At 40.8% G+C, this 27926-nt stretch overlaps 2 protein-coding genes across 3 annotated transcripts in view; one reads left to right on the top strand and one right to left on the bottom strand.

Annotated features, from left to right (window-relative positions):
• Positions 1-27926, bottom strand: part of tbccd1 (TBCC domain containing 1) — a 61070-nt gene that overhangs the window by 15042 nt on the left and 18102 nt on the right. The window lies entirely within an intron of this gene.
• The window catches only part of satb2 (SATB homeobox 2), a 34969-nt gene continuing 26873 nt past the window's right edge, over positions 19831-27926 (top strand). For both annotated transcript variants that reach the window (XM_058083067.2, XM_058083065.2), the window contains exons 1-2: positions 19831-20212; positions 27487-27711. In XM_058083067.2, coding sequence (XP_057939050.2) covers positions 27531-27711 — 181 coding nt within the window. In that variant the 5' untranslated portion in view covers positions 19831-20212; positions 27487-27530. The remainder of the gene's footprint in view (positions 20213-27486; positions 27712-27926) is intronic.

Here is a 27926-nt window from a genome sequence, read left to right as displayed (position 1 = left end):
GCATAATGAGCATTCTCATAACCTACAAAACACCTCAGACTCCAGCCTCCTGGCACTCCCCTGTAAGACCAAGCTCCGAACCTGGGGAGACAGAGCCTTCTCCATCGCTGCCCCCACCCTCTGGAACTCTTTGCCCCATTGCCCTGACCTTCCCAGTTTAAAAAACAACAAAAACCCACCTCTTTAAATCTGTTTTTAATGTCTAACTTTTTATATCTGACTGCTGTGCCCCGCCCCGCTTTTACTCATGTTTTAACTGTGTATTAACCAATGAATGTTGTATTTTGGTGTGTCTTCTATTCTGTTTACTTGTTTTTATTCAACTCCATTCTTCTGTAAAGCGTCTGAGTATTTTGAAGCGCTATACAAATAAAATGTATTATTATTATTATTATTATTATTATTATTATTATTATTATTATTATTATAGGTCCCCTTTAAGCAACCTAGTCCAACTTCTGTGCAATAGAAGTATGTATGCAGAGGTATCCAAACCTTTCCCAGTGAGGGCCACAACAGAAAAAAAGGGCACAGCTACTAGACCAGGGTTCAATTCCACCCTCGGCCATCTCTGTGTGGAGTTTGCATGTTCTCCCTGTGCATGCGTGCGTTTTCTCCGGGTACTCCGGTTTCCTCCCACATTCCAAAAACATGCTAGGTTAATTGGCGACTCCAAATTGTCCATAGGTATGAATGTGAGTGTGAATGGTTGTTTGTCTATATGTGCCCTGTGATTGGCTGGCGACCAGTCCAGGGTGTACCCCGCCTCTCGCCCAAAGACAGCTGGGATAGGCTCCAGCACCCCCCGCGACCCTCGTGAGGAAAAGCGGTAGAAAATGAATGAATGAATGAAAAGATGCTAAAACCAATCCATTGTAGGTCGCTATACTGTATACTAAGCTATCTGAACAAAACAGCTACATCTTAGTTGCAGGTGACAAAGCACACAGTAACTCGTTCATTCATTCATTCATTTTCTACCGCTTTTTCCTCACGAGGGTCGCGGGGGGTGCTGGAGCCTATCCCAGCTGTCTTTGGACAAGAGGCGGGGTACACCCTGGACTGGTGGCCAGCCAATCACAGGGCACATATAGACAAACAACCATTCACACTCACATTCATACCTATGGACAATTTTTAGAGTTGCCAATTAACCTAGCATGTTTTTGGAATGTGGGAGGAAACCGGAGTACCCGAAGAAAACCCACACATGCACGGGGAGATGCAAACTCCACACAGAGATGGCCAAGGGTGGAATTGAACCCTGGTCTCCTAGCTGTGAGGTCTGTGCACTAACCACTTGACAGCCGTGCCACTCACACAGTAACTAATAATACCTAATACTGTAATGTAACCATGAATAATACTGCTAATCAAACAACGAGCAGCCCGGGGCCACACTTTGGACACCCAATGGACACCAATGCTAGCAAGGGCAATGCAGCAGAGCCAGCAGGACACAAGGGGGACGGGGCGTGTGGGGTGGGGGTTAAAAATGAACTGAAATAAGGAGCGTTGATAGACAAAGCCTACAATTTGCGGGATGTGAACATAAAGCAAACAAAGGGCCATGCTTGTGAGGAATAATGCATGTGAGCCGTGTCGCCAGCACGCTGAAGCTTTGAACGCCGCTGGGGAGGACATCGTGCATGGGCCCGCTGTCTGTGCGGTGTTGCTATATTAAAGCCAGTCACCTCAAAGGAAGCAAAGCCTCAACTATTCAACAATTGAATGGCGGGGTTCTCATTATGGCCCGTGTGGGAGGGGAAAAGTGGCTTTTGGGGGTTTTTTCGACGGGACGAGCTGCTGTTTATCCCGATTCTCCCGGGCTAAACATAGTCAACTGTCATTATGATTTTCTCCCCCCACCTCCCTCCCCGTTGCTCGCTAACATTTATTTATTTCTGCCCCAATTTTGTCATCTAATGAGCCGTGCTGTGTTGTTGCTTCTAGTGGCTGATGGCTCTCCCACATCCTGACTGCAGTGAGGACCACCTATATGGATGAAAGCCACACACCCGTACACGATACAGCGTTCTGTTTACGTGTCGCACTAATCCCACATAGCAGCACTAACTTGTATCTTTTTTTATGTATCCCTACACTGCACATAAGCCTGGCGGGCTCGGATGCGGTCCAGAGGCGCCTTCCAGTATGCACTGTACATGCACTGTATGAAAAGATGTAAATATGTATGAGCCCAGGGGGTCAGAAAGGGGGGGTGCAAGGGGTTTAGGAGGCTGCACGCTGGATGTCAGAGGGTGAGTTGAAAGCAGGCTTTGTGTCTCCTGCGGTGGAGTCTCTCCTGCTGGTGGCTGATCACAGTTAATAACAGAGCACAGCGCTTGTCAGAGGCACTTATGGGTGACGCTGGGCAGGCGGGGCCCACGCCGGGTCGGTGTACACCGCCGCCTCTGGCCCCCGAGCACGGACCGGAGCAATCAGCAAAAGAAGCAGAAGGAGGCTGATAAAGAACCTTGAAAGGATGGAGACATAACAAACAGAAAAACAGTCTCTGATCCCTTTGGCTGCGCTGTAGGCGGCAGCGGGAGGGTGAAAAGTCGTGGTGGTGGTGGACATGTTTACAACATGGACTCCAATTAAAATAGCAATATGTCAAAACAATAGTAAGAACATTTGCTCAAATATAGTTGTTTCCACAAGTATGATTCACTACTTTTTTCAAGTTTCTCATTGGCTGTCATGGACAATTACGTTATTATTGCGCCATTTGTTTGGCATGTGATCGATGACATGTACATGTAACATTTTCAGTTTACATTTTATATGGAGAAATATTTTTTTGTTTTTTTTGGTCAGTCATAATTATAGGTTATCACATGGTTTGTCTGGTATCAGGCCAGGTATCATGCCCCCAAGTGTCAGTATCAGCCTGAGACCAAAGGTCGGGGGCTTACTATATTGGCACGCGGGGGCATGATAGACAGACAAACCATGTGATGATCTTATTATCACATACTATTTAATCATGAGCTTATTCATTCATTCATTCATTTTCTACCGCTTTTCCTCACGAGGGTCGCGGGGGTTGCTGGAGCCTATCCCAGCTGTCTTCGGGCTGGTCGCCAGCCAATCACAGGGCACGTATATGTCTATATGTGATTGGCTACAATATAGCCAATCACAGGGCACATATAGACAAACAACCATTCACACTCACATTCATACCTATGGACAATTTGGAGTCGCCAATTAACCTAGCATGCTTTTGGAATGTGGGAGGAAACCGGAGTACCCGGAGAGAATGCACGAGCACGGGCAGATACAGAGATGGCAGAGGGTGGAATTGAACCCTGGTCTCCTAGCTGTGAGGTCTGCGCCCTAACCACTAGACCGCCGTGCCGCCCTCATGAGCTTATTATCACGTATTATTTAATCAAAAGACCATTTTGTTTCCAGAAAATGTTCAGTTTATTACATGTATTATATCTAAACAGTGTAAACACAATAATTGCAAAAATATTTCAACAATAATATTTTATCAACAGTCTTATCTTATCAATGTCTGACAATTAAAGTTCCATTAATCAAGTTTGGGCAGCAAAACAAACGCTGTGTGTTCACGCTCGTGCGCTGTTCTCTGATTGGTTGTTTCACAGGCACGATACCAGAGCACCGCGCTCTGAGTGGACAGCTACGGGGGCTGATACTGGACATGGTTAAACTCTATATTTTATCAGTATCACTGCCCTGGGCTTTGACACAGTATCATTTCGGCCTTTTCCCGTATCATTCATGGGCGGTTTCTAGGGTACAAGACCAATTAATACTGTAGTATGTGATAATTTAGCGTATCAGCACGTTGTAGCTTCAAGTCATGTAAAAACAGAGCAACAATCTTGCATACATGCACTGTTCTCACTTATTCAGATAACGTTATTACTAAGATAGTCATTAAAGGAAAAAAGAAACAAAAACAAAAAGGTGGCTGGTGAATCTGCCTTTTCACCAAGTCTGAATACACTACAGTTTGCAGCAAGCAACCACAGAAAAATATATACTAAAACCAAAGTTAAAATATTGTTAGAACTCGAAAATGCTTGTGAAAATGTGAAATACAGACATAATTGCCACAAAGTAGTCAACCATACATTAATCATTTTGCACGATTATTCAATAAACACCATAGATATTCAACCAAAGATGATAAAGTCTGCTCTGTTGCAAGAAAATAAGATGTATTCGAACTTATGACTCGACATTCCTGCATCCACCTGCAGCACCTTCCTCCCTGCTCCTACCGCCACATCAGGGCTCAAAGGCAGACAGGGGCGGTGTCCCCGGCCCCTCTCCACATTGGTTCTCCTGACATGCATCCTGGCAGGGCGTGAAGTTCGGCTAAAACGACAAGCCTATAGGGGATTTTGGCTTTGGAGTTCACACTATGCTAAACAGCACGTTGAAACGATGAAGGACACATATCAGAATGTATTCATGCAGATTGACATGGTAGAAGCATTATTTTCATCTGCTACATTCATTATGTCTCTGCAGAGGATAAACTTTCACTGCGGTTCAATCAAATTGTTTTCAACTATTTCATGACTACATGCAAGACGCTATGCACACACACAATTGGAGCAAATCATTTCAACAACATGCACCTATTCGCTTTAATGTCCCAAACATTGTACAAGGTACTGGTTTGTATGGGGTCTATTGTGTGCCCCCCCAAGTGTCATAGTGGACTGACTCTCGGTCTCGGTCTACAAATAGTGGACATACTTATTCGGAAGTCCTCAGGAGCTCTAAGTAATTGAATAAAGAAGTTCATTCATTCATTCATTCATTTTCTACCGCTTTTCCCTCACAAGCGTAGTGGGGGGTGCTGGAGCCTATCCCAGCCGGGAGTAAAATGGCTCTTTTGATAGTAAAGGTTGCCGACCTTGGGTCTAACCACTATAACACTCATGTGTTACATCAGCACAATTACATCACCACATTGTTACATTACCTTATCATTTTCCTATGTATGGGAAAGACTACATTTAGAATACAGGAATTGCATTATGGGAATACATTGTGATATATTCCAATGTAACTCTTAATTATAGAAGATTCATCCATCGATCAATTTTCTTAAATTAAAATTATTATTTTACTAATGCTCTGATCCAAATCGTAATCCTAATTTGGATCAGCACCCAATTTCACACCATCATTGTTTGATTATTCAATGAAAGAATAATTATCCATTTCTATCCTGCTAATCCTCACGAGGGTTGCTGGAGCCTATCTCAGCTGTCTTTGGGCGAGAGGCGGGGTTCATCCTGGACTGGTCGCCAGCCAATCACAGGGCACATATAGACAAACAACCATTCACACTCACATTCATACCTATGGACAATTTGGAGTCGAATAGAGAAGTTGACAAAACAAAATAATATAAGAATAAAAGTGCACACCAAAGATAAAACAAAACCGCCAACAATGCAAACTAAAATGTACTGCTGAGACAATAAAAAGTGGGAACAACGCGAATGTCAAACAGACTTTCTTTCCTTTTTCATTCCACCTGACAAATTTTACTATGTTCTTGAGATCTCTGGTGGTTTAGAAATCCTATACTACTACTAATACTAATACTACGACCAGTGAAAGATGTTTAATAAGCCCAATGTTCTTCAGCCATCATCAACCTTCATCAAACCTGAGGAGTGTCTTAGTATCAAGGTTTGTACCATGCTATCTTCTTACACCAAGTCCTGATTGGACCTGACCACGTAACTAACCTAAGACAAAGAACTTCTTATCAGCGCCCATAAAGCTAATGCTCCTAATGAAGGTGCTGGGAAATCGGGGTGGGGGGTGTCATCCAATGGCGACACCGTCTGACCTCGAGTGTGTTTTATACCCACAACAAACAAAGTGCCTCCTCTGTCGTGTCTGTGAACTCCAAAGTCCAGCTCATCCCTGCTGACGAGATTAGATAACAAGGCAGCCTTTAAAAGCGGCCACGCTGTTTGCTCAGAGACTCTAATAGTGTCTGATCTAATGGGGAGATTGTTGATAGTGGAGACCCACGCGGCGTCATGGCAATGGCCAAACAACACAAGGAGAGAGCGCTGGTGTATTTTGGGTACAAAGCAAGCCTGGTAAACATTAAAATTCATTTTGAACTTTTATGTCATTTGTATGCAGGCCCGGTGTTATTAATACATAGCTGTAGCTCAGGTGTTATCACCAGGCGGTAACTGCTCACACAGCAACGTAAGCACCCATAAGCTCCACCAAGGAAGTACCAGCTGTTTGCTTGTCTGGCGCCTGTCTGTACAGCAGGTGTAGGCAACCCACGGCCCCAGTAACATCAACAGAACGAGAGAGCATTTTGATGCAGCCCACCATGCAATTTTAAAAACACAAAAACTTGAGAGCCAGGGCATTATAAAAAGCCCCAAAACATTGAAAAACAAATGCTCATAATATACAATAATAAGCATTACCAGTATTCCATATAATCTTGTTAAGTATGGTTATGAACATTAGTGAATCTATATGTTACATTTAAATGAGTTTACATATTTTTGTAAATTACCTAATTACTTTATTCATTCATTCATTTTCTATCGCTTTTCCTCATGAGGGTCGCAGGGAGTGCTGGAGCCTATCCCTGTCTTTTGGTCGAGAGGCGGGGTACACCCTGGACTGGTCGCCAGCCAATCACAGGGCACATATAGACAAACAACCATTCACACTCACATTCATACCTATGGACAATTTGGAGTCGCCAATTAACCTAGCATGTTTTTGGAATGTGGGAGGAAACCGGAGTACCTGGAGAAAACCCATGCATGCACGGGGAGAACATGCAAACTCCACACAGAGATGGCAGAGGGTGGAATTGAACCCTGGTCTCCAAGCTGTGAGGTCTGCGCGCCCCATGCAATTTTAAAAACACAAAGACTTTACAGCCAGCGCATTATAAAAAGCCGCAAAACATTCAAAAACAAATGCTCATAATATACAATAATAAACGTTACCGGTATTCCATATAATCTGTATGTAAGTATGGTTATGAACACAATATTCTATTTAAAAATTACATTAGTTAATGTATAAGTTACATTTAAATGAGTTAACATATTTTTGTAAATTACCTAATTACTTTATATTTTGGGTTAATCATTTATGTTCCAATATAATATGTAATTAATTATCTTGGTGCTTTTAAATCAGAATATCAAGCTATTACAGTTAATTATTTTTATTTTACACCAGTCTACAGGCAAAATGCAAATGTAGTGACATTTTTCTTGGTTTAGGTCACTAATAAAAAAAAATTGGTACGGTTTCCAAGATACATTATTATTGGGTCAAAATAGGAAATTTATGCAAAAACGGTAGTTTACCAGAACGTACGGTGTGTCTACAAGCAACCAGTTCTATCTGACATCCTGTCTGCACGTTCCAATACGTTCATATTAATATATCTAGAGTTTTGACAGAAAATGTTTTGTTTTTGTTTTTTATTTGCAGAAATGTCTCTTAGAAGTGGACAAACGAACCAGAAATTGACTTTTGAGTTTCTTGGAAGCTACAGGGCAGATAATTATAAATAGCTGGTGGCAAACCTCCTGCAATATGTCACTAAAGATACACTTTTTGCATTCCCATCTACATTTCTTTCAAATGAACTGTGGAGAAACAAGTGATGAGCACAGGGAACCATTCCATTAGGACATTGCAGCTATGGAGAAACGATATCAGGGAAAGTGGAATCCATCAATGCTTGCTGACTACTGTTGGAATGTGGCCAGAGATCACCCTGCTGATGAGTATAAGAAAAAAGCCAAAAAGCGTTGTTTGGATACTGAATAAAGGGAACTTTGGTTTTTTTAAGTAATACTTTAAATTGTTTTTAAAAAGATATACAATCACCTGATAATATTTCTTGTTTATTTCTTGACAGTGAAGTGCAACTTTAACATTTTTTACAAAATAAGAATATTTTTCAGCAAAAATGCCTAAATTTATTGTATAAACATATGCAATTTTGATGTAAAACAATAAATTTTCTTGAAAACATTAGCTAACCAGCACAGTTATCAATTGAATTTGAGTTAATCTTATCAAAATAAATGATATTTAGCCACTTTGATCTCAGAAGCAGATCAAGTCCAAAAATGTGTAGACCAGTGATAGAGCACAAAATATGATAGAGGAATATAATGGAGTGAATATGCACAAAAAATACACTTTTGTTGTTTGTTATTGTTGTTTGTCACAAAAGCCACCTAGAAAAAAATAGATTACACCAGTGACTAATTTTATATATTATGTTATTTATTTTAAAAGGTGTATGGTTATGCATATAAGTTTCTTGTTTTTTTTACAGCTTGTGTATCGTATATAGTTATTAGATATTCTCTACGTTTGTTGATTGATTTGTGTTCAGATTTGTGATTTGTGTACTGTATGTTTTTTTTCCTGTCTATAAAATGCATGTATTATTAATAAATAATCATTCAGAAATTCCATACCTTTATTCTTGCAGATTGCTGTGGCTCAAGCATTGATATCACCACCACTGTCACCTACAGTACCACAAGGGATTTTAATGAAAGTTAAAATGCGGGGGCCTATTTAAACTGGGGGGTGGACAGGAAAGAAGGGCAAAATATGGAAGTTCCCGAGGGAAAATGTGGAGGATGACAAGTATGTACTGTATTATATTAGTCCCAATTAATTAAAGATTCATTCATAGACTTTTTTTCCCTAGATGTTTTCTATGCTCTATAAATAAATCAATTAATTTAGCTCAATTCAGTCAGGTCTTAAAAGTAATGCCTATTTCCAGATTTCTAGTTTTGCGGATCCTACCTTGTATAAAACGTAAGTATTGTGCTGCTGAAAATAAAAAGAAAGTAAACTTTACAATGCAAAAATGTGCAGAAAGTGAATACGTATAAATCAGGGGGTCTTGCATGGTATGAGTATATACTGTAAGTAATTGATCCATTGGCATGGTGGTAAAATGAATGACTGCATGGTAACATGAAGCTGGAGTCCTCTGAAGGGGGATCACTAACTAAGTAAAAGTCCTCCTCTGGCTGGCGTCTCTGTTTAAATCATCACTTCCTGTTCTCAATCCCCAAAGTCTGCTTATCCATCATTTTATACTCATGTATGTGTGTGTGTGTGTGTGTAAGCTCCTATTGCAGCCACCCCAGCCTCCCATGGGTGAAAAAGGAAAAAAGGGGGGGTGACACCTCTCAAATTATAGCCAAATCAGTTAGCAGGCCTTCCACAGACATCTAGAGACAGACAGACAGACAGAGAGACCCTCGCCTCGCCAGGTCAACGGCAGCATCATCTTAACCCCCCCCCCCCTCCTCCCTGGCTCCCCCCTCCACTCCCAACCACATAACCACACAATAGTGAGCCTGGCCTTGTCCCTGCAAAGACCTCTGGCCCTCCTTCGCTACCCCTCACACTGAGATAAAACAGGTCTGGCCTCAGATTAACGCAAGTGTTGGCTGTTCCCGATCCCCTACTTAACCCCCCCACCCCAAAAAAAAAACCCACCACCCTTCCTCACATTGCCCTTAAAGCTCCCTGACACATATACACTCACTGTGGAGGACTACTAACTGACAATTTGTGTCACATACGTACATCAATAGCTTTTTCTTTTTTATAAATTAATCCACAATAGGCGGCACGGTGGTCGAGTGGTTAGTGCGCAGACCTCACAGCTATAGGAGACCAGGGTTCAATTCCACCCTCGGCATTCTCTGTGTGGAGTTTGCATGTTCTCCCCGTGCATGCGTGGGTTTTCTCCGGGTACTCCGGTTTCCTCCCACATTCCAAAAACATGCTAGGCTAATTGGCGACTCCAAATTGTCCATAGGTATGAATGTGAGTGTGAATGGTTGTTTGTCTATATGTGCCCTGTGATTGGCTGGCGACCAGTCCAGGATGTACCCCGCCTCTCGCCCAAAGACAGCTGGGATAGGCTCCAGCACCCCTGCGACCCTCGTGAGGAAAAAGTGGTAGAAAATGAATGAATGAATGAAGTAATCCACAATAGAAAAATTTGCCTCCGAGAAGAGACTGAGGGCAGCGAGAACCCAGAGCACTGTAGCAAAGTGGAGACAAGTGAGAATAACGCTGAGAATAATCCAGAGCTAAGACACAGAAAAAGCTATCATTAGCATGTGCGTTCTTCCTGACAGTATTGTTTTGTCATGCTTGGAACCACAGCCGACTGCAAATAGAACCTGGTAGCAATGGCTTTTGCTAATGTAAATGCATCAATATCGTGCCAAGCGTCATAAATTAAAGCGCCATGGTTCCAGCTGAAGAAAAACAACCCCTCACTACGGATATGATGTTATTCTGGCCGTCATATTCAATGATGTCAAAGTGATTAAAATAAGAGTGGGAGAGGGCCGTGAGAAATAAAACAAAGTTGTGATATCAGTTTGACACTGGACTGTGTCAACACTAATGTGTCCTGGATCATTAATTTACACACACATATACATATTTAGAGGCCACTAATGTGATGCTTTGTCAAATCATTGCAACTCTGCTCAGTTAATCAGCGACACATGGCGAGGTCTGGCAATGTCAGAACCCTTTGCTGCTCAATCTTCTATTAGCACACCACATATTGTAGTGCATGCGGTCCAAGCAGAGCACACGAATGCCTCTCCTGCCGCCATTCACTTATCATTTACATCATAATCAGCATCTGCATGCACACCGTGCAGCATATTAACAACTTCTAACTCTTCTGGGAAGACTTTCCATGGGATTTTAAAGGAAAACTGCACTTTTGGATGAATACTGTCATTCACAATCCTTATGTGAGACATAAATACACGGCTTTCTCTTTTGTAAGCATTCTAAAGATATAAAAACAGCTAAAATGAGTGCATGCATATTGACAACTTCCAACTCTTCTGGGAAGACTTTCCATGGGATTTTAAAGGAAAACTGCACTTTTGGATGACTACTGTCATTCACAATCCTTATGCGAGACATAAATACATGTCTTTCTCTTTTGTAAGCATTCTAAAGATATAAAAACAGCTAAAATGAGACAGCTAAGAAGACACACAATGGGATGCAACTATTCCGCTTTTAACATCCGCCAACAATGCTCCATTTACATAATGTCACCTGCATATTAACCACTCTACAGGGACATTGTTATTATTCTTAACATTGCTATGCCAAAGAACAATTTCACTGGCGTAGTGACGCCTTGCCACACCACACCGACTAACTATTTATTTGACAGCTAGCGACTAGCTTCACCACACACTCACCGCCGCGTGCCAACACGTCAGGCCACTACTGAAATGTAACGCTACATATTGGAGCTGTGACCAGTGATGTTGTGTTTTTGGACAAATCAATGCTAGGTGCAGTGTTTGTTTCTATGTTACTATGTGAAATCAATGTGAAATCAATTAAAACATCTTATGTACTTGTTGCTACATGGTTGCAGCATGGTTTTAAAAGGTAAAACATTGTTGGAGGTTTTTTAATAGGCGAAGTAGGTGTGTCCTTAACTAACTGTTTTTGTATCTTTAGGAACGGCTAGGACCTTTTAAAAACACTTCTGATCAACGCCACCCACAAATAGTGTCTTTAATTTGGAGCATATCAAGCATACACACTACACACACTATATATGATACACACTATATACAGAAAAGTATTGGAGCAGGAGGCCAGTCACCCTAGAGGAGGGGAAACGAGAAGCAAAGACTACGTATATGCACTGTGCTTATTTAAACAGTGGTGGGGAAAAGCCACATGTTGATTTTAAAGCCACCAGTGACGGACAATAACAATTAAGAGGATATTCTTCGCTCCCCGCTCTGGTCCTTACTCCATGTATGTTCCCAATTAGTGGATCTACGTGCGGTCTTCTGAGCATAAGAGAGAAGGAAGAGGGTGGACCGCATGTGTGACGCACACTAACATATCCTCTGACTCCATTAGCATACCTCAGTTTCATCACTCACGTCAGGAGGGTCCCACGATCACAGGTATATGAAGTTAGTGGCTAATAGCATTCACAGGATGTTACTGCTACTATTTTTAGAACAAATACAATGTCTATGTCAGTCTTGAGAGATCAAAGGTCAAGTGACCCAAATTCAACAAAATTCTACACAGCTTCCCCAAACAATAGTTCTGTATCGGGGCCCCAGTTAGTGTATTTTCCACTTTTTGTCACAAATATGGTGTGCTTCTTGTCATGTTATTAACACACTGCATAAGTCCAACTGGGTTCATAATGCATTTTTATCACAAAATGTCCATGTTAGTATCATGTTACTATGAAAACCAGAACTGGAAGTCATTGTCCCCTTGCCCCGTTGTCCATCTATGATAAAGGCGGGTAAACTCTGGGCCACTTCAGGCCCCTGGGTGTCTTAATTACTGTAACCTAAAGAAACCTACCTACTGCCCCATGTGGGGATACAAATAAATATCTATGCACAATACCCATGGGAAATAAAACTAAAACTAAAACTAAAACTAAAACTAAAACTAAAACTAAAACTAAAACTAAAACTAAAACTAAAAATATATACCTGCCACAAGGTATGCTGGGTAGCTTCTGATACTCTTTATACCAACATTTTGCTGTATTTTTGCCTGAATGTAAAATATTTTGAAGTGAAGTCATAAGAGAAGTAAACGGGGAGTTGAAAATACTTGATATCCAATATTTTATTGTTCGTAGTTCATATTGTTGCTGTTGGACTAACCGGCATGCCTTGCGGGTATTTGGAAATAACTGTTTTTTTTAATTACATGTTATGTTTACTGCTTAGTTGTTGTTTATCACCCACATAGTTGTAGTTGATTTATGTGATGCCTTTTTTTTTTAACCTAATATGGCCGATGATTCAAAAAGTTCGCCCGCCCCGATGTATGATGTCATCAGCAGTTGACTCTGTTGTTCTTCACTACTGTAACCAAGATAGTTAAGCCAAGCCAGTTAAGTCTCTCCCTTTTCTTTTCTCCCTTTCACAGCTGCAAAATAAGCTACCATGGAGCCAAATAAAGTTGCAAGTGTCAGCATTTTGATAAATAAGAACATTATTGATTTCAAGAAATACTGTACCTTACAGTAAAGTATGAAGGTGTCATTCGTATGGATCTCTGTTCCCTCCCTCACTGCTCATTCAATGTAGGTAAAGGTTACTTATATGAATTCCTAATTGTTTTCTGCATATAAAACTATAATTGTGTTCATATTTTGGGCTGTTTGGAGCAAATTCATTGGATTTGTATTATTTTACCATGATTTGGAGTATGTTTCGGTTTGAGTCTGACCTTTCAGAACAAATTAATGACGCTAATTAAGGTTCCACTGTATCTGAGAAAGCAGACGAGGGTAGAGGAAGCTGAGGTCACAGGTCAAATGGGCCATAGCCACGCTGTCTCACAACTGTCAGGGGTTAAACTGCTATGGCTACAGGGAAGCAACCATTTGATTCTGTAGGAATGCTAACTATTAAAATGTATTTTTTGTTCTTTTCTGATTTTTTTATCAAAAGTTAGATGGGGGGCGGCACGGCGGTCGAGTGGTTCACAGCTAAGAGACCAGGGTTCAATTCCACCCTCGGCCATCTCTGTGTGGAGTTTGCATGTTCTCCCCCTGCATGTGTGGGTTTTCTCCGGGTACTCCGGTTTCCTCCCACATTCCAAAAACATGCTAGGTTAATTGGTGACTCCAAATTGTCCATAGGTATGAATGTGAGTGTGAATGGTTGTTTGTCTATATGTGCCCTGTGATTGGCTGGCCAGTCCAGGGTGTACCCCGCCTCTCGCCCGAAGACAGCTGGGATAGGCTCCAGCACCCCTGCGACCCTCGTGAGGAAAAAAGCGGTAGAAAATGAATGAATGAATGAATGAAGTTAGATAGGGCAGCAACTTTAAGAAAACAAACATTTAGGTTGCTCGGCCCACTGCTATAGTGGGATAAGACCTTTTTTTTAGTTTAGATAGAAGCCACTTAGGGCCATTGGCCCATGTGGAAGTGACCCTTTAGAGGTGTAGGTGTGTGTGTGTGTGTGTGTGTGTGTGTGTGTGTGTGTGTGTCTCAGAGGAAGTTCACATGCCAGCTGACTGGCCGTACGCTATGTTAACCCGTCCAAGGGCAGCATAGCAATAACAAACACAAGATCACAGCGGCAAGGTGACCCATGACCCCGCACCGTCCTAGCCAGATCATTATCACCCTGACAGAGCCCCCCCTCCCACCCACACTCCCCACATTTAAAACAGTGCAGCTAATATGTCTTCAATCATTGACTCTTTTAAAGAGTCAGACTAGACGAGCGCTTCCTCATTGGTGTTCCCACAGTAAATGATTGACAGGGCTCCATTAGCCCCACCCCTATCCTGAATGTCCTGCAAGTTTTTGTTTTTTTTTACCCAAAAGCCTTTGCAGCTCTACGCTGGACCAAGACGGTGCAGAGAGGAAATTTTCAGGGGACGACTTGTCAGAGGCGTTTTATGATAGGTAGGAGCTAGATGTGGCATTCCTAGCTGATCTGGGAACAGCATCTGCACACACACCTCCTCACCTTCCTTATACTCTTGCTTGTATCACTTTTCCCTCCCGTCCAAACATCAACCTTGAGGAGTAACGAGAGCCCGCTTTCTGGGCTTATTAGGACGGACATGTTGACACGATGTGAGTGACTTTCTTGTGCCTAACCGCTGTGCTCCAGGGAGGGGGACTTAATGATATAAACATATCTAACGAGAAGGGAAAGGCTTTGATTTGATTAAGGCCCACTATTAGGGGCCAAGTTTGGAGGGGGCGTATTATTTTCCACATTTTCAGTTAATAACATAGCTGGTTGGCAGCTATAAACCTCTGGCATACTGACGACAATCCCCAAAAACGCCCCCAACTTCTCCTCCAAAAACACACACTTTTCCAAAACCTCATTAAGCAGACCACCGCTTTTTTGTTGCCCCCCTTCCCCACCAATCAAGCCTCCTCCTGTACACCAATGTCAATTTTTTTTTGGTGGGAGGGATGGTGGGGTTACCCCGGCAGAGTGTTTATGTTATCATGTGTAAATCGTAGCAGGAGTGGAGCTAAAGGGGGGTGGTAGGGGGGTGCAGCACATGAAATGAAGTATTTACAGATAATTCCAACTGTCAAATAGTTGTGGCCCGGTGACAAAGTGCAGAGTGCTGACACTCACAACCTTCCTCCCTCCTCCTCGTTAGTGTGGGCCTTATTCCATTTCAGGTAAGGGATCATATTGAGGGGGGCTGAAGGTGGTGGTAGGGGGGACACCATTTACCAGAAAGAAGAAGAAAAGCTTCCTAACCGGCCTCCAAAGAACTGTAAAGAGAAACAAATTGCAAAAGACCTGATAACGAGAGAGACCCTCATGTTCTGTGACTATTATAATTATTATTTGACAATTGAGGACCCAGGAGAGATTATAGTATGTATATATATATATATATATATATATATATATTTACATTTTTCATCACTATTATTAAGATTGTGATATTCTTTAGAGCTTTATTAATTATGAATCACTATAGGGAAACATTTGGATGCACATATTTTAATGGTAAACAATTGTTGCTCTTACCAATAAACTATGATTTAGTTAATGTCTAAATATTCTGAATCAGTCAAGGATGACTGACAACCCTAATATTTTTTTTTTATGTTAAGGTATGGTTATTAAGGGTTTAAACACGTCTTGCACATATATATCATTTTAAAATCAAGACAACCACCTTAAAATGTGTTTTAAATGCTAATAATAATACAATAAAAACGGCAATAGAGCTTTCAGCCTCGGAGGAATGGGTGGAAAAGAGCATTGATGGATAAGTGACCGCTGCGTGGAAGCAATTTACCTTAAAAAGGGGGGTGGGAGGAGGACAAAAGTAGCTAAAAGACAAATTAATTTTTGACGGAAACTAGACACATCCATTTAACTCTGCTATTTACGCTCCATAATTTAATAGAAACAATATAATCAATTTCAAGTAAATTTATAAAAAGTCCCTTTAGAGTTATATTTTTCTATACATCTGTGAAACGAAAAAAAACAGAGAATGCCATAAAAAATGTGCGTTTATTTGTACTTTTTTTGTTGTTGTAATTGTTCGTCGTGTGTCTGCTGTTTGTTACTTTCGATTTCAATTAAATCTGAGTGGAAACATGAACAGGAAAAATAGAAAATGCAAACAAAAGCAATAGAGTCACACGCCTGCTAGCCATCAAAAGTAATACAAATATATATTAATTGTGATAAAAGATAAATATATATATATATATATATATATATATATGAGTCTCCATTGCATTCCCCGTCGTTATATTGCAACGTGAAAATTGCTGTTATTCATTCAAAACAAGGAAGCTCATTCAACCGCTCTTTAATTCTTCTCCTTATAAGCTCAATTTAGCCAGAAATGTCCATCTGCTTTATTGCATGTTTTAATAAGCCAAAATAACATTAAGGTTGATGTGAGGCGTTTTTCCCCCCCTTTACAAAGTCAGTGTAGGGTTGCTTTAATTGAATTAGAACGGCATCGGCCCACCTTTGAAAGGTCAGTGTTATGCGTGGACAGGAAAAATACTTAGGTTAGGTACACTTGTACTTTTCATTTAGAAAACACACATTTATTTAACAATATATTTACTATATTGTGGTTGGAGAAATATTTTGCTGAGCTGTTTACTATATTATGTACTATTAATGCTTAGCTCAAGCTGGCATAAGGATAACTTAATATTAAGTAGAAATTTAAAAATGTTGTCATAATGGCATAGTTTTGTGTTAAATTTGCATTTGTGCAGCAAGTGTACTTAACGTGTGTGTGTGTGTGTGTGTGTGTGTGGGTGGGGTGGCGGGGTCACATCATAGTTTGTTCATTAATGTTGTCTTTTTTGACGCCTTTCTCGTTTTTTGTGTATTTTAAGCCCTGCTTCAAAACATAGCCTTCCAAAAATAATGCAATAATGCAATTTTATGTATTTGTTTAATATTTTGTTCATGGGTGGACGTGACGCTAGGCCCTAGTATGGAGGCCACCCACCAAAATGTGCACGTGTGTGTGTGAGGGGGGGTCAGTATTCCGATCAGTATTTTAATATTTTATTCGACAAACGCACGCGCGCGAGAGAAAGCTCTTCACGCTTGTTTGCATGCCCCCCCCACCTCCCCACGAATTTGAAAGGAGACTAGTTATGTGCACAAACATTCCCTGTATGTTGGGTTTCAATTATTCAAGCGTCACGCACACCAAGAATTAAGAGCATTTATCCAGCAGCGAGCCAGGCAGCTCATTCCCGCATAATAGAAGAACCAACGTTCACTATTTCACAAAAAAAACATTTATTAATAAATCGCCCGAATGCCTGCAGTAATAGTAATACAATAATAATTAAGATATGTGTATTAGGATGTGTCACACGCATAGCCTATATAACGTTACATGTCCAAGCGTCTGTCTCAATAATGGATACTCTAAAGTGTATTATTTCGTGATTAAATAAAATGGGGAATAAAATGAGAACTGTGGAGAAAAAGAATAAAAGTGGGGAGAGAACTTAGGAACGATAAAATTAGGACTTATAGAGGTTCATAAAACAGTACATACAGTACAATTATAACTTAATGGAGATGAAGGTAGTAGAAAATACAATTTCAGAACAGTGGACAAAAAGAACTTAAGAACAATGTTAATAAATACTACAAAAATAAATAGAATTTCAGAACAGTGGAAAAAAAGAACTTAACAACAATGTTGATAAATACTACAAAACAGTAGAAATAAGGACTTATTCGGAGAAGATGCTATCCCTACTTGACTCCAAATGACACTTTTGTTTACACACAAAAAATAAGAAGACCACCACCGGTTAGTGTACATTACCAATAGTGGTTTCAGATAACAGAATGTACAAAAATGTCTATATTCTAAATATGATTTGTCATTGGACCTGGCTGTCATATACACAGGCATATGTCCCTATAGTCAAGTCATGCATTTTCAGAGTGATTGACAATTAGCAGTCATGGCTGAGCAGGAAGAGGGCGGGATATAGTAGGTTTGAACGCTACCCCCCCCCCCTCTCCACGCAGTACCTAACCATGACATACAGCACCTTGAAGAACAGTGAAATAAAGAATGAAGAACAATGTAGATCAAGACTTTACAATAGTAGGAATACTAATACTGTGAATATTTTCATTCATTGAAATAATGGTATCCTCAAGGTGGATCCATCGCAAATGGACTGTTCTGGTGCGACTAGCTGTCCAAACTAGTCTTTAATCATGAACTGATGAAGCCTGCTGACATGAGAAATGTCATCTATGAGACAACCTCAACAGTCCAGGTGATTCAATGTCTCAAGAGTGCAAAAAGTAATTTAAATAATGGGTAAAATGTGTAGAACCGTGGGAAAAAATACTTCCGGGAGGAAAAAAAAAGCTCCATGAGCCACAGAGGCCATCTGCCTCAACCAGATAGACTGCAATAATGACTATAAAACATGCATAGTATTCTGTAGGTATAGCAATGGCGTCATCATCATGTTTCACATTAAAAGTTGAGGAGGAAATGGTTAACTGCATTATAATTTGTCAACTCAGTGACCTCATTGGACTTCCCACAATACATTACAGCAAGGGTCGCCAAAACATCGATCGCGAGCCAGGAATATAACAAAAAAAGGTATTATCACATCAGTGCCCTGTGACCAGCAGCCACACATGTTGACCAGTGATTACGGTCCGTACGTCTCACCGCCCCTCCAGGCACGCAACCCGCAAGTTGCAGCCAGGAGCCCAGACCCCAAAACCCGGCCGGAGGTACCAGCTCATGTACACTGGCTCGCCTTACACCGCAACAAGCTTGCCGAGGTTGAGAGAAAGAGAGAGAGGGGGAGTAGCGGATCACAGCGATGTGTCTCCGCACATGAATATGGCTCAAAATGTGCCTGAAGGCACAAATATAACACCACAGGAGTGCCACCCCCAAAAAAGTAGCCTGTGGGACAAGTAAGCATCCATCAGCCCCCCCCTCCCCCCTCTCCTCTTTGCTCACCTGCAACACCGAACCAGCAAGCCGAATAGAGTTGTAGTTTGCTCATAAAGCCGATGTCACAAGCCCGACCCCAATGGAGATCCACAAAAGTAGGGTTGCCCAAATTGCGGTCCTGGAAGGGGGGGGGGGGTGTGGCTACTGGCTCATCTGTCACTATGGCACTAAAACAAAATACTTTTTAAAACAGCAAAAAAGGTACAAATAGAGCAAAAGGTAGAATGAGAAAAGGCTGAACAACCAGTAATAACAAAAAGCATCATACAATATTTAAAGACAATGTTTAAAATATGTATCAGTATTTACATTTTTCTTCTATGCACACACACACACACACACACAGTTATATATATGCAGGTTCACAATCAGGGATGTTGTGCTTAAAAAATGTTGGTGACCACAGTATTACAGTATACACACGCCTTTTCACAATAAGAGCAAACATACTTCCTGTGCAATGCACATGACAGCTGTCCATCAAACGTCAGCTTAATGAGTAACAATAGAGGAGGGGCTTGTTGACTAATAAGAAGCTACTTATTAACGCCACTGTGTGTGGACTTCAACTTGGGTGACGCTATTCAAAAGGAAGATAAGTAACATTTTTGGTGAAATAGGTTTTGTGCATTGAGGATAATCTGTATAAAAAAATAAAAGACATAGGAGATACGCCCCCTTTCTTCCTCCCTCCTTCTCTTCATGTCTCTCCTCCCTCCCGCACTTGAGTGGCGGCGACTGAAAGCTGCTCTTCTGATTACAAAGCTGGCGGTTCCAACGACTCCACGGTCCGGTTCTCGTCCTCACTTTGCTTCCTGCGGCAACCATGAAGAGGTCCCTTGTGCAACTTTGAGCGTTTAGAAAAGAAGAGTATACAAATTTCCGGTTCCGGGAAAAACCTGCATCCTTTTCACCTACACTTCCAACAACTTTTACCCGACCCCATCGTGGATTTCCGGTTCCGAGGTACTGACCGAGAGTGTTATCCGTTCGTCCGGTAGAGCAGAACCGAACCCCGACCCCAGCCCTGCCCAGCCCAGCCCAGCCCTGGATTCACTACTGCTGATCAATGGACAGAACCTCCTCAGCGGCCAGCAGCGCTACACACACGCCGTGAACAGTGAGTATAAGGCGGCCAGGTGCAGCCCTGCAGCCCGCATGCACCACCACCACCTGCACGGTGCGCAGACCCGAACCCCCAGAAAAAAAACAACAACCCAGGATAGAAAAACAAAGCTAAGGAAATTTAAAAGTGAAATAAGTAATTGAGCGAGCCAAAAACTGTATATATTTTTTAAACTTATTGCTAATTTTTATTTGTCGTTACCAATAACGTTGATTAGATATGTCACTGAGTATATTACACAATTTAGTAGTAAAGTAAAACTATTTTAAATGAGGACATTCTAAATGCGTAATAGTTGCGGCCAAGTGGCTGCTGTAGCGTTTTACATTTATATTATATTTCATACACAAGATATAAAATACTACGAACATTGTTAATGAAGCCGAAGACATCTAAATTCATTGAAACGTAGCAGTTATTATTATTATTATTATTTTATTAAAAGGTGGTCTTCATTTTTAACACACAGCTCTGCATGATTTATACCCACTTTTACGTGTCCGTGTGTTCTTTTTTTGGGGACGTTTTTGTGGAAAAAGTATACATTAATGTTAGAATTACCCATACCTTTTTCACACCTCCACGTCACGATGCCAATAAGAAGTTAAAACATTAATATGCATAATACAGCACGATGAAGAGAAAGGCCTAATGCATATAATCATCGAAAAATACTAATTATGGAACTGAATGCCGCAAAACGGGACCCAAATGATTTACATTTACATATTCCCGTAAAGTCACATATTTAACTTTAAGGAATTCCTTTTCAAATGTGAACTAAAAGTGACATTTTTTGAGCTAAAAACAGACACACTTGTTCCTCTTTGGCCTCTAAAATGATGCTTATCTTTCCAAGAATCCAACACACAACTTTTACGTTTCTTCGTTTCAATAATATGAATAAACCACAGACTTAAATCAAGTTAAAAACAAACACTGGGAAAAATAAAGTAAACTGTATATAATTTTCTCTGTTTGTGAGCAAATCTTTAAAGGTGAATTGTTTTTAATTGCAGTAAGACATTTGTTGAAAAGTTTCAAATAAGTGAAATTATGTAAAAGCTAATATGGCAGGTGTGTTTATAGTGATGCACATCAAGTTACATAACAATGACCTTTCACTTAAGTACCCCATCCATTACCTGCCTTATTTCATTTCATGTCATGTTATGTTATTCATTTAAATGGCCAATTTTGTATCTCTTACAGACCAGCTAATAACACTTCATTACGTATTTAATCATAATAATAATAATAATAAGGTTCAGTGTTATGGTTGTTACATACTGTATGTTTATTTAGCCATGTGATGCACAATCATAAGCACATTATCAAATGAGCACCTCTGTCAGGTTGTCAATCAAAACTAAATCATACACAGTACAGGTGTACCTAATGTTGTGTCCTGTAGGATGCCACATTTTTTACAGTGTGTAAAAAAGTGTGTGTTGTTACCATGAGTGGTCCTCACACATGTTAGAGTAGTGCATGTGTGTGTGGATATACTTGTCTTCATATGTTCATTCCATATGATCCAATAGGATGCAAGTGTTGAGTTGTGTCCTGCTGTGTGTGTGTGTGTGTGTTTCAAAGCAAAAGCATCATTCACATTAACACACATGCACACACACAGTAAATCATGTCACTGTTTCAAACTTAGTTTTACTGACTTCCACCTTCATTTGAATCCTCGTTTATATATATATATATATATATATATATATATATATATATATATATATATATATATATATAATTAATGTGAGTTTACTCTCTCTCTCTCTGTGTTTTCCTGCCTGGTTTTATCAGCTCAGCAGAGACAAGCATTAACCAATAGCTCCACCATCAAGGTATAAAAGTGCATCTAGCTGGCAAAGAAGAAGGGACGTCCTATCTGCTGCTATCTGTGCTAATAATTGATAAGCTTCAATTAGTGCTCATGTAGAAATGAGAGGAGAGATGGGGCAAGGCAGACTGAGCCTCTTATCCAACTTTTATGCCTGGTTGTGTAACATTCAACTTTCGGTGTACATTAAAGCTGCAAATTCCTGTCTGAAAATCACCGTCTTTACTTGTTGCATTGTTTTTTTGGGTGGACTTTTTAGGTATAATAAGCAACACAAAAGTGATCGTAGTTTACACTGTTTTTTTTTAGTACTTAGTATATGGTCATTTAAAGTAACACCACAGGGTGTCCTCATTTTTTCACATGGCATTTGTGGTTCCCTTCATATAGGTTGTGGTCAAAATGCTTGGGAAGCATGCTAGCATACATGGAATACAGATAGCTTCAAAGTTTTGTAATGAATAGACAATTGGTCACTGACTTATGGGCAATGACAAAGCCTGTGTCAAGACTGTGGCCAATATTGCTTGAATTTGACACACATGTTCCTGTAAGGGGTTCAATTCCACCCTCGGCCATCTCTGTGTGGAGTTTGCATGTTCTCCCCGTGCATGCGTGGGTTTTCTCCGGGTACTCCGGTTTCCTCCCACATTCCAAAAACATGCTAGGTTAATTGGCAACTCCAAATTGTCCACAGGTATGAATGTGAGTGTGAATGTGAATGGTTGTTTGTCTATATGTGCCCTGTGATTGGCTGGCGACCAGTCCAGGGTGTACCCCGCCTCTCGCTCAAAGACAGCTGGGATAGGCTCCAGCACCCCCGCGACCCTCGTGAGGAAAAAGCGGTAGAAAATGAATGAATGAAAATGAACGTTCCTGTAAGTCCCCTGAAGGTGTATACCAATTTTCCTAGCGATTGGGCTAAACAACCTCAAGTTAAAGTGTTTATTTTTGTTTGTTTATTTTAGCTGTGTGAGAAATTTCAAGTCAATCAGTCGTCTGGTGGTCACCTAACAGCGCCATCACGTGTATTTGTCAGGAAAAAATAGCACAGGCAAAACATGAGGTGGAATATGCTTTGAAAAATGTTAACCCAGTTAACCAGTATGCACCAGTTCAGAAGTAGACAAGTTAGCATCCACAAATATGCATAGCAACATGGGTGTATGCCATCAATACAACAGTGTCAACTGCAAATATTAGCTGTTTTTAAGGTGGGGTAAACCCCCCCATCAGCAATTATTCCTTTGAAGCAATAAACGGAAATATGTCATGAAGTGGTGCTTATCAAAAAGACATTATATTTCTCATAGTTGATACGCCTCTTATTGCTGTTTTATTAACAGCTTTAACGATGGCACGCCCTCGTCACGACGGATACTGGGATGCACCCCGGGCAATAACAACCGTGAAAAGGTCACTCGATTTCCTCCTCGATGTGCAGTATATGCCATTATTCACTTATCAAGTTGTAAAAAAAAAAAAAACAAGTACAAACGAAGGTTGTTGCTCAACATGGCACATAAAGCAGATTAGCGTTTATCAGCGTTGGATGTGTCCGTAACAGATAAATTAACATCTAAGTCACTATTGTTGACACACAGGCTGCTTGTGTCGTAACAACATCCTCGCTGACTAAACGTCTTCTCATCTGCTGGAGGACCGCAAGTTCTCCAAAACAATGAGGCCTAATGACGCGTCAACACACTCCTTTAAGTTGTCATAGTTACAGTCACCATGTGGTTAGGGTGGAATTCCTCATGGAAATTCCTTTTTGTTTGTTTCAAAAGTCTCAATGCAAAGGCAGTCAGTTAAGCGTGGACCTCCACCAAGGCCAAACAATTGTAATTTGGATCAATACCAACACAATTCCTGCATCCACACTAATTCATTAAGGGAATGTGAGGATCTGTCACTGTCAAAAAAGGAACATGCTAACCCAGTTGACAATGGATGGAAATGGTCTATGACAGGGGTCTCAAACTCAATTTACCTGGGGGCCACTGGAGCTAGGGTCTGGGCAAGGCTGGGCCGCATCAGGTTTTCCAAAAAAAACAAAACGCATTTATTAAAAGCAGAAAAATATACAAACTTTTTCAGTGCTTTGGTTCCGATTTTCTACAATAAAAGCTCTGATAAAACATTCCGCTGTTCTTAAATATCTTAATTTTTATTTTTCTGCACAAAATGAGTTGAAAAATAAATAAACAAATCAAGAATAAAGAAAATCAATCAATCAGTAATAAATAAATATAATAATAATAATAAAACGGCAAATAATAAAAACTTAAGAAACCACATAGTTGGTGGGTAGACAAATTATTTTTTTCAGATTAAAATTAACAAAGCATTATTAGAGCCCTGTAGACATGACAAAACACGACTATAGTCACATTTATACTTTTTTTATTTACAACATATTGCGCAACTGCAGGGTCTTCAGACACATGCTAACTCGCAAACTAGAGAGCTAGCGACCTAAACGGTAGCCTTCAAGTTATTTTCTTTACTTACCAAAACTTACCACTTCCACAAGGATAGGGAGGATAACTATTAACAGTTATTTAACCTTTAACATGAACATTAATCAAACGTAATAATTTTTTCTGGGTACATGATACCATACAGCATCCATATCAAACTTGCGCGGGCCGCACTAACATTAAACTTTCATATCAAGGCGGGGGCCTCAAACTAGTGTCCTGCAAGCCACATTTGGCCCGCGGGCCCCGTGTTTGAGACCCCTGGTCTATGATGTCTGAATTCACTGAAAAAGTAAGGAAATGCACTGTTAAAAATGGAAAATCCTGTGATTTTCTTATTTTTTTTAGCCAGATATGCACCAAAATTCTACAGTTTCTTTATTTGTCCATGTCTCACCTCACCACCAAATCATCATTAATTTATTTACAGAAGTAGTTTATTGCCTAATCCTGCTAGCTAACAAAAAAAAACAGCAACAAAAACAACACCCATGTCAACTTGGAACGTTGTGGTTGAACATTAACAAAAAAACAATAGCAGCACCTTTCGGCGTCAAAATGTCCGACTTCCCATGTTTTGTGGATGAGGTATATGTTTTAGTGGGCCGTGGAGCGGATTCATTGATTGAAGTGAAGGGGCGTGTCCCTCAGTCTTGTGTGATAGATAAACAAGCGCAGTAAGACAATTACAAAGTGCCTTCAATTTAATAATTCAGCACCCCCCCCCTCCCCCCTCCAAGCAAAAGCCCAATCTTCCTTTATCTGTTGGGTGAAATTCCGAACAAGATGTAAATGAAGCGTTTGCAGATTAGAGAAGATGATGGTGGATGATGATGATGATGATGATGATGCTGTGTGCAGGTTAGATGATGAGATGTCGCAGAGGAGTAGCTAAGTCTTGATAGGCATCGTCAGGATGCTGGGACAAGTCAGGACTGGTTGTAGACCACATAAGCACAATCTTACTTTGGAATAAAGTTAAAAAAAAATGAGGTCACTTGATGAACTCAATCCGATTCCCCAGAAGTGGGACTTCAATATCTGGTTCTGTATGAGCGCTCGCGGTAGTTGAGCAGCATTTGATAAGTTTATTGTCCTCTCCTGAGCAAAATCCACCCTTTGAATGGTATCTGTATCCCTTCGGATTTGAATTTATTCATTTTAAAAGGCAGTTGTTTTCTCATTTTGGCAATATTATTTTAACGTCACTTGCAAAGTATGGTATTTAATATTCACTTTTGTTACAAATGTCTATAAACACTATTTAAAAACACGTATTAGATTAACTAAATAACTAAATTAAAACAGTAAGTAATGGATCCACAGAGAGAAATGAACTGAAAACTTTAAAAAAAAAACTTTTATCCACCCTCGGCCATCTCTGTGTGGAGTTTGCATGTTTTCCCCGTGCATGTGTGGGTTTTCTCCGGGTACTCCGATTTCCTCCCACATTCCAAAAACATGCTAGGTTAATTGGTGACTCCAAATTGTCCATAGGTATGAATGTGAGTGTGAATGGTTGTTTGTCTATATGTGCCCTGTGATTGGGTAGCGGGTATGCTGGAGCCTATCCAAGCAGTCTTTGGGCAAGAGGCAGGGTACACCCTGGACTGGTCGCCAGCCAATCACAGGGCACATATAGACAAACAACCATTCACACTCACATTCATACCTATGGACAATTTGGAGTTGCCAATTAACCTAGCATGTTTTTGGAATGTGGGAGGAAACCGGAGTACCCGGAGAAAACCCACGCATGTACGGGGAGAACATGCAAACTCCACACAGAGATGGCCGAGAAATTGAATTGAACCCTGGTCTCCTAGCTGTGAGGTCTGCGCGCTAACCACTCGACCGCCGTGCCGCCCACAAAACTTACAACAAAAGGAAAATAATTATAATAGTTATAAATAAAATAATGAGAATTGGTTGAGGCAACTGTTTCCCATGCAGGGTTTGGACAGCTGGTGCAACAAAAAGAATGTACAAAGTGTGATGTGGGATCTTTTTTCCTAATCAAACGCTAATACAAGCGTGCACTCCTCATTGTGCTCTGACGAATTGTTGGAAATCATCAGTCAAGCGACCCGCTGCTGTTGTCACCCTCTCAAATCTCTGTTGGCAACCGCTAATAGACAAATACTATCCCGAGCTCCATCTCCTCACTCTCTCCCTTATCTCGCCCCTCCTCTTCCTCAGTGACACATGCCAGCAGATATTGTCCAGGCGCCACCAGTGTAAATAAAAGACGTCCATTTGGCTTCAGCAAGTTGCGGCTGGCCTGGCAAAGGCTAAAATGCATTAGCTTGTATTAGACACACACACACACACACGACTGCTCCGTTCAGTTTCTGCTTTACTTCTAATATTTCTATAGCAATGTACAAAAAATCCAAAGAGGGAGTTTTTCCTTGTCTCCGTCACCAAGGTGCTTCATTGATATAATTAAGAAATAAAATGGATAATTAAACTGTGATTGGCTGGTGACCAGTCCAGGGTGTACCTTGCTACTGAAGTCAGCTGGGATAGGCTCCAGCATACCCCCTCAACCCTATTGAGGATAAGCGACATAGAAAATGGATGGATGAAAAATAAATAATATGCAATACAATGCAAAAATTACATTTGAAAAAGAATGCTAAATTTGCACAGGCTGCCAAATGTGTATGGACAGTGTGTGTGTGTGAAAATGTGTATATATATATATTTTTTTTAAACACTGCTGGGCTATATCTCCTAGGACCATGAATAGAACCTGATCTGATTGGTCTCTACTGTACAGTAGGTACTCGTTAATAGATTAAAGAAAAAGAACAATGGCAGGTCTTAGATGTGTACAAGGAGATTCTATGTGTATATATATGTCGGCCTAACAGCGACATCAAATCAAATGTCCACCTACGCTACTGTTTATGCTTCTTTCTGTTTGTTTTCAGACTCTTTCTCTCTGACTGGAGCTCCTCTGGGGGTCTGGAAGAGGATGGAGCGAGGAGGGGAGAGTCCCATCACACAGGACAGTCCTGAGCGCAGGGGAGGTGGAGGCAGCAGCCCAGACATTGGCAGCCTGCCGCCACCGGGGAAGAAGGGGCGCCTGGAGCTCAACGGCAGCCCCACAGGGCCACGTCTGCGCCACAACGGGGCACCGCTGAGACCCCTGGGAGGTAAGTCATGTGATGAGACGTGAGAAAGATTTTTTGTTATTCATTGTTTTGTTTTTTTTTAACCCTCTTTCGCACAGAGAACCCGCAAAATAGACAGACAGTCCAGCATATATCAGTCTGTACCTTTTACACAGAACACAGCAAAGGCGGAATATTGCCACAATGTTTGTGCTTTCACACAGCAGTAACTATTCAAGACAACAGAGCCGGCATTT

Source organism: Doryrhamphus excisus, linkage group LG12, assembly GCF_037039965.1.
Source record: "Doryrhamphus excisus strain RoL-2023G ecotype Guam linkage group LG12, RoL_Dexc_Guam_v1.1, whole genome shotgun sequence".
Lineage (NCBI taxonomy): Eukaryota > Metazoa > Chordata > Actinopteri > Syngnathiformes > Syngnathidae > Doryrhamphus > Doryrhamphus excisus.
This window is presented reverse-complemented; position numbering and strand designations above follow the sequence as displayed.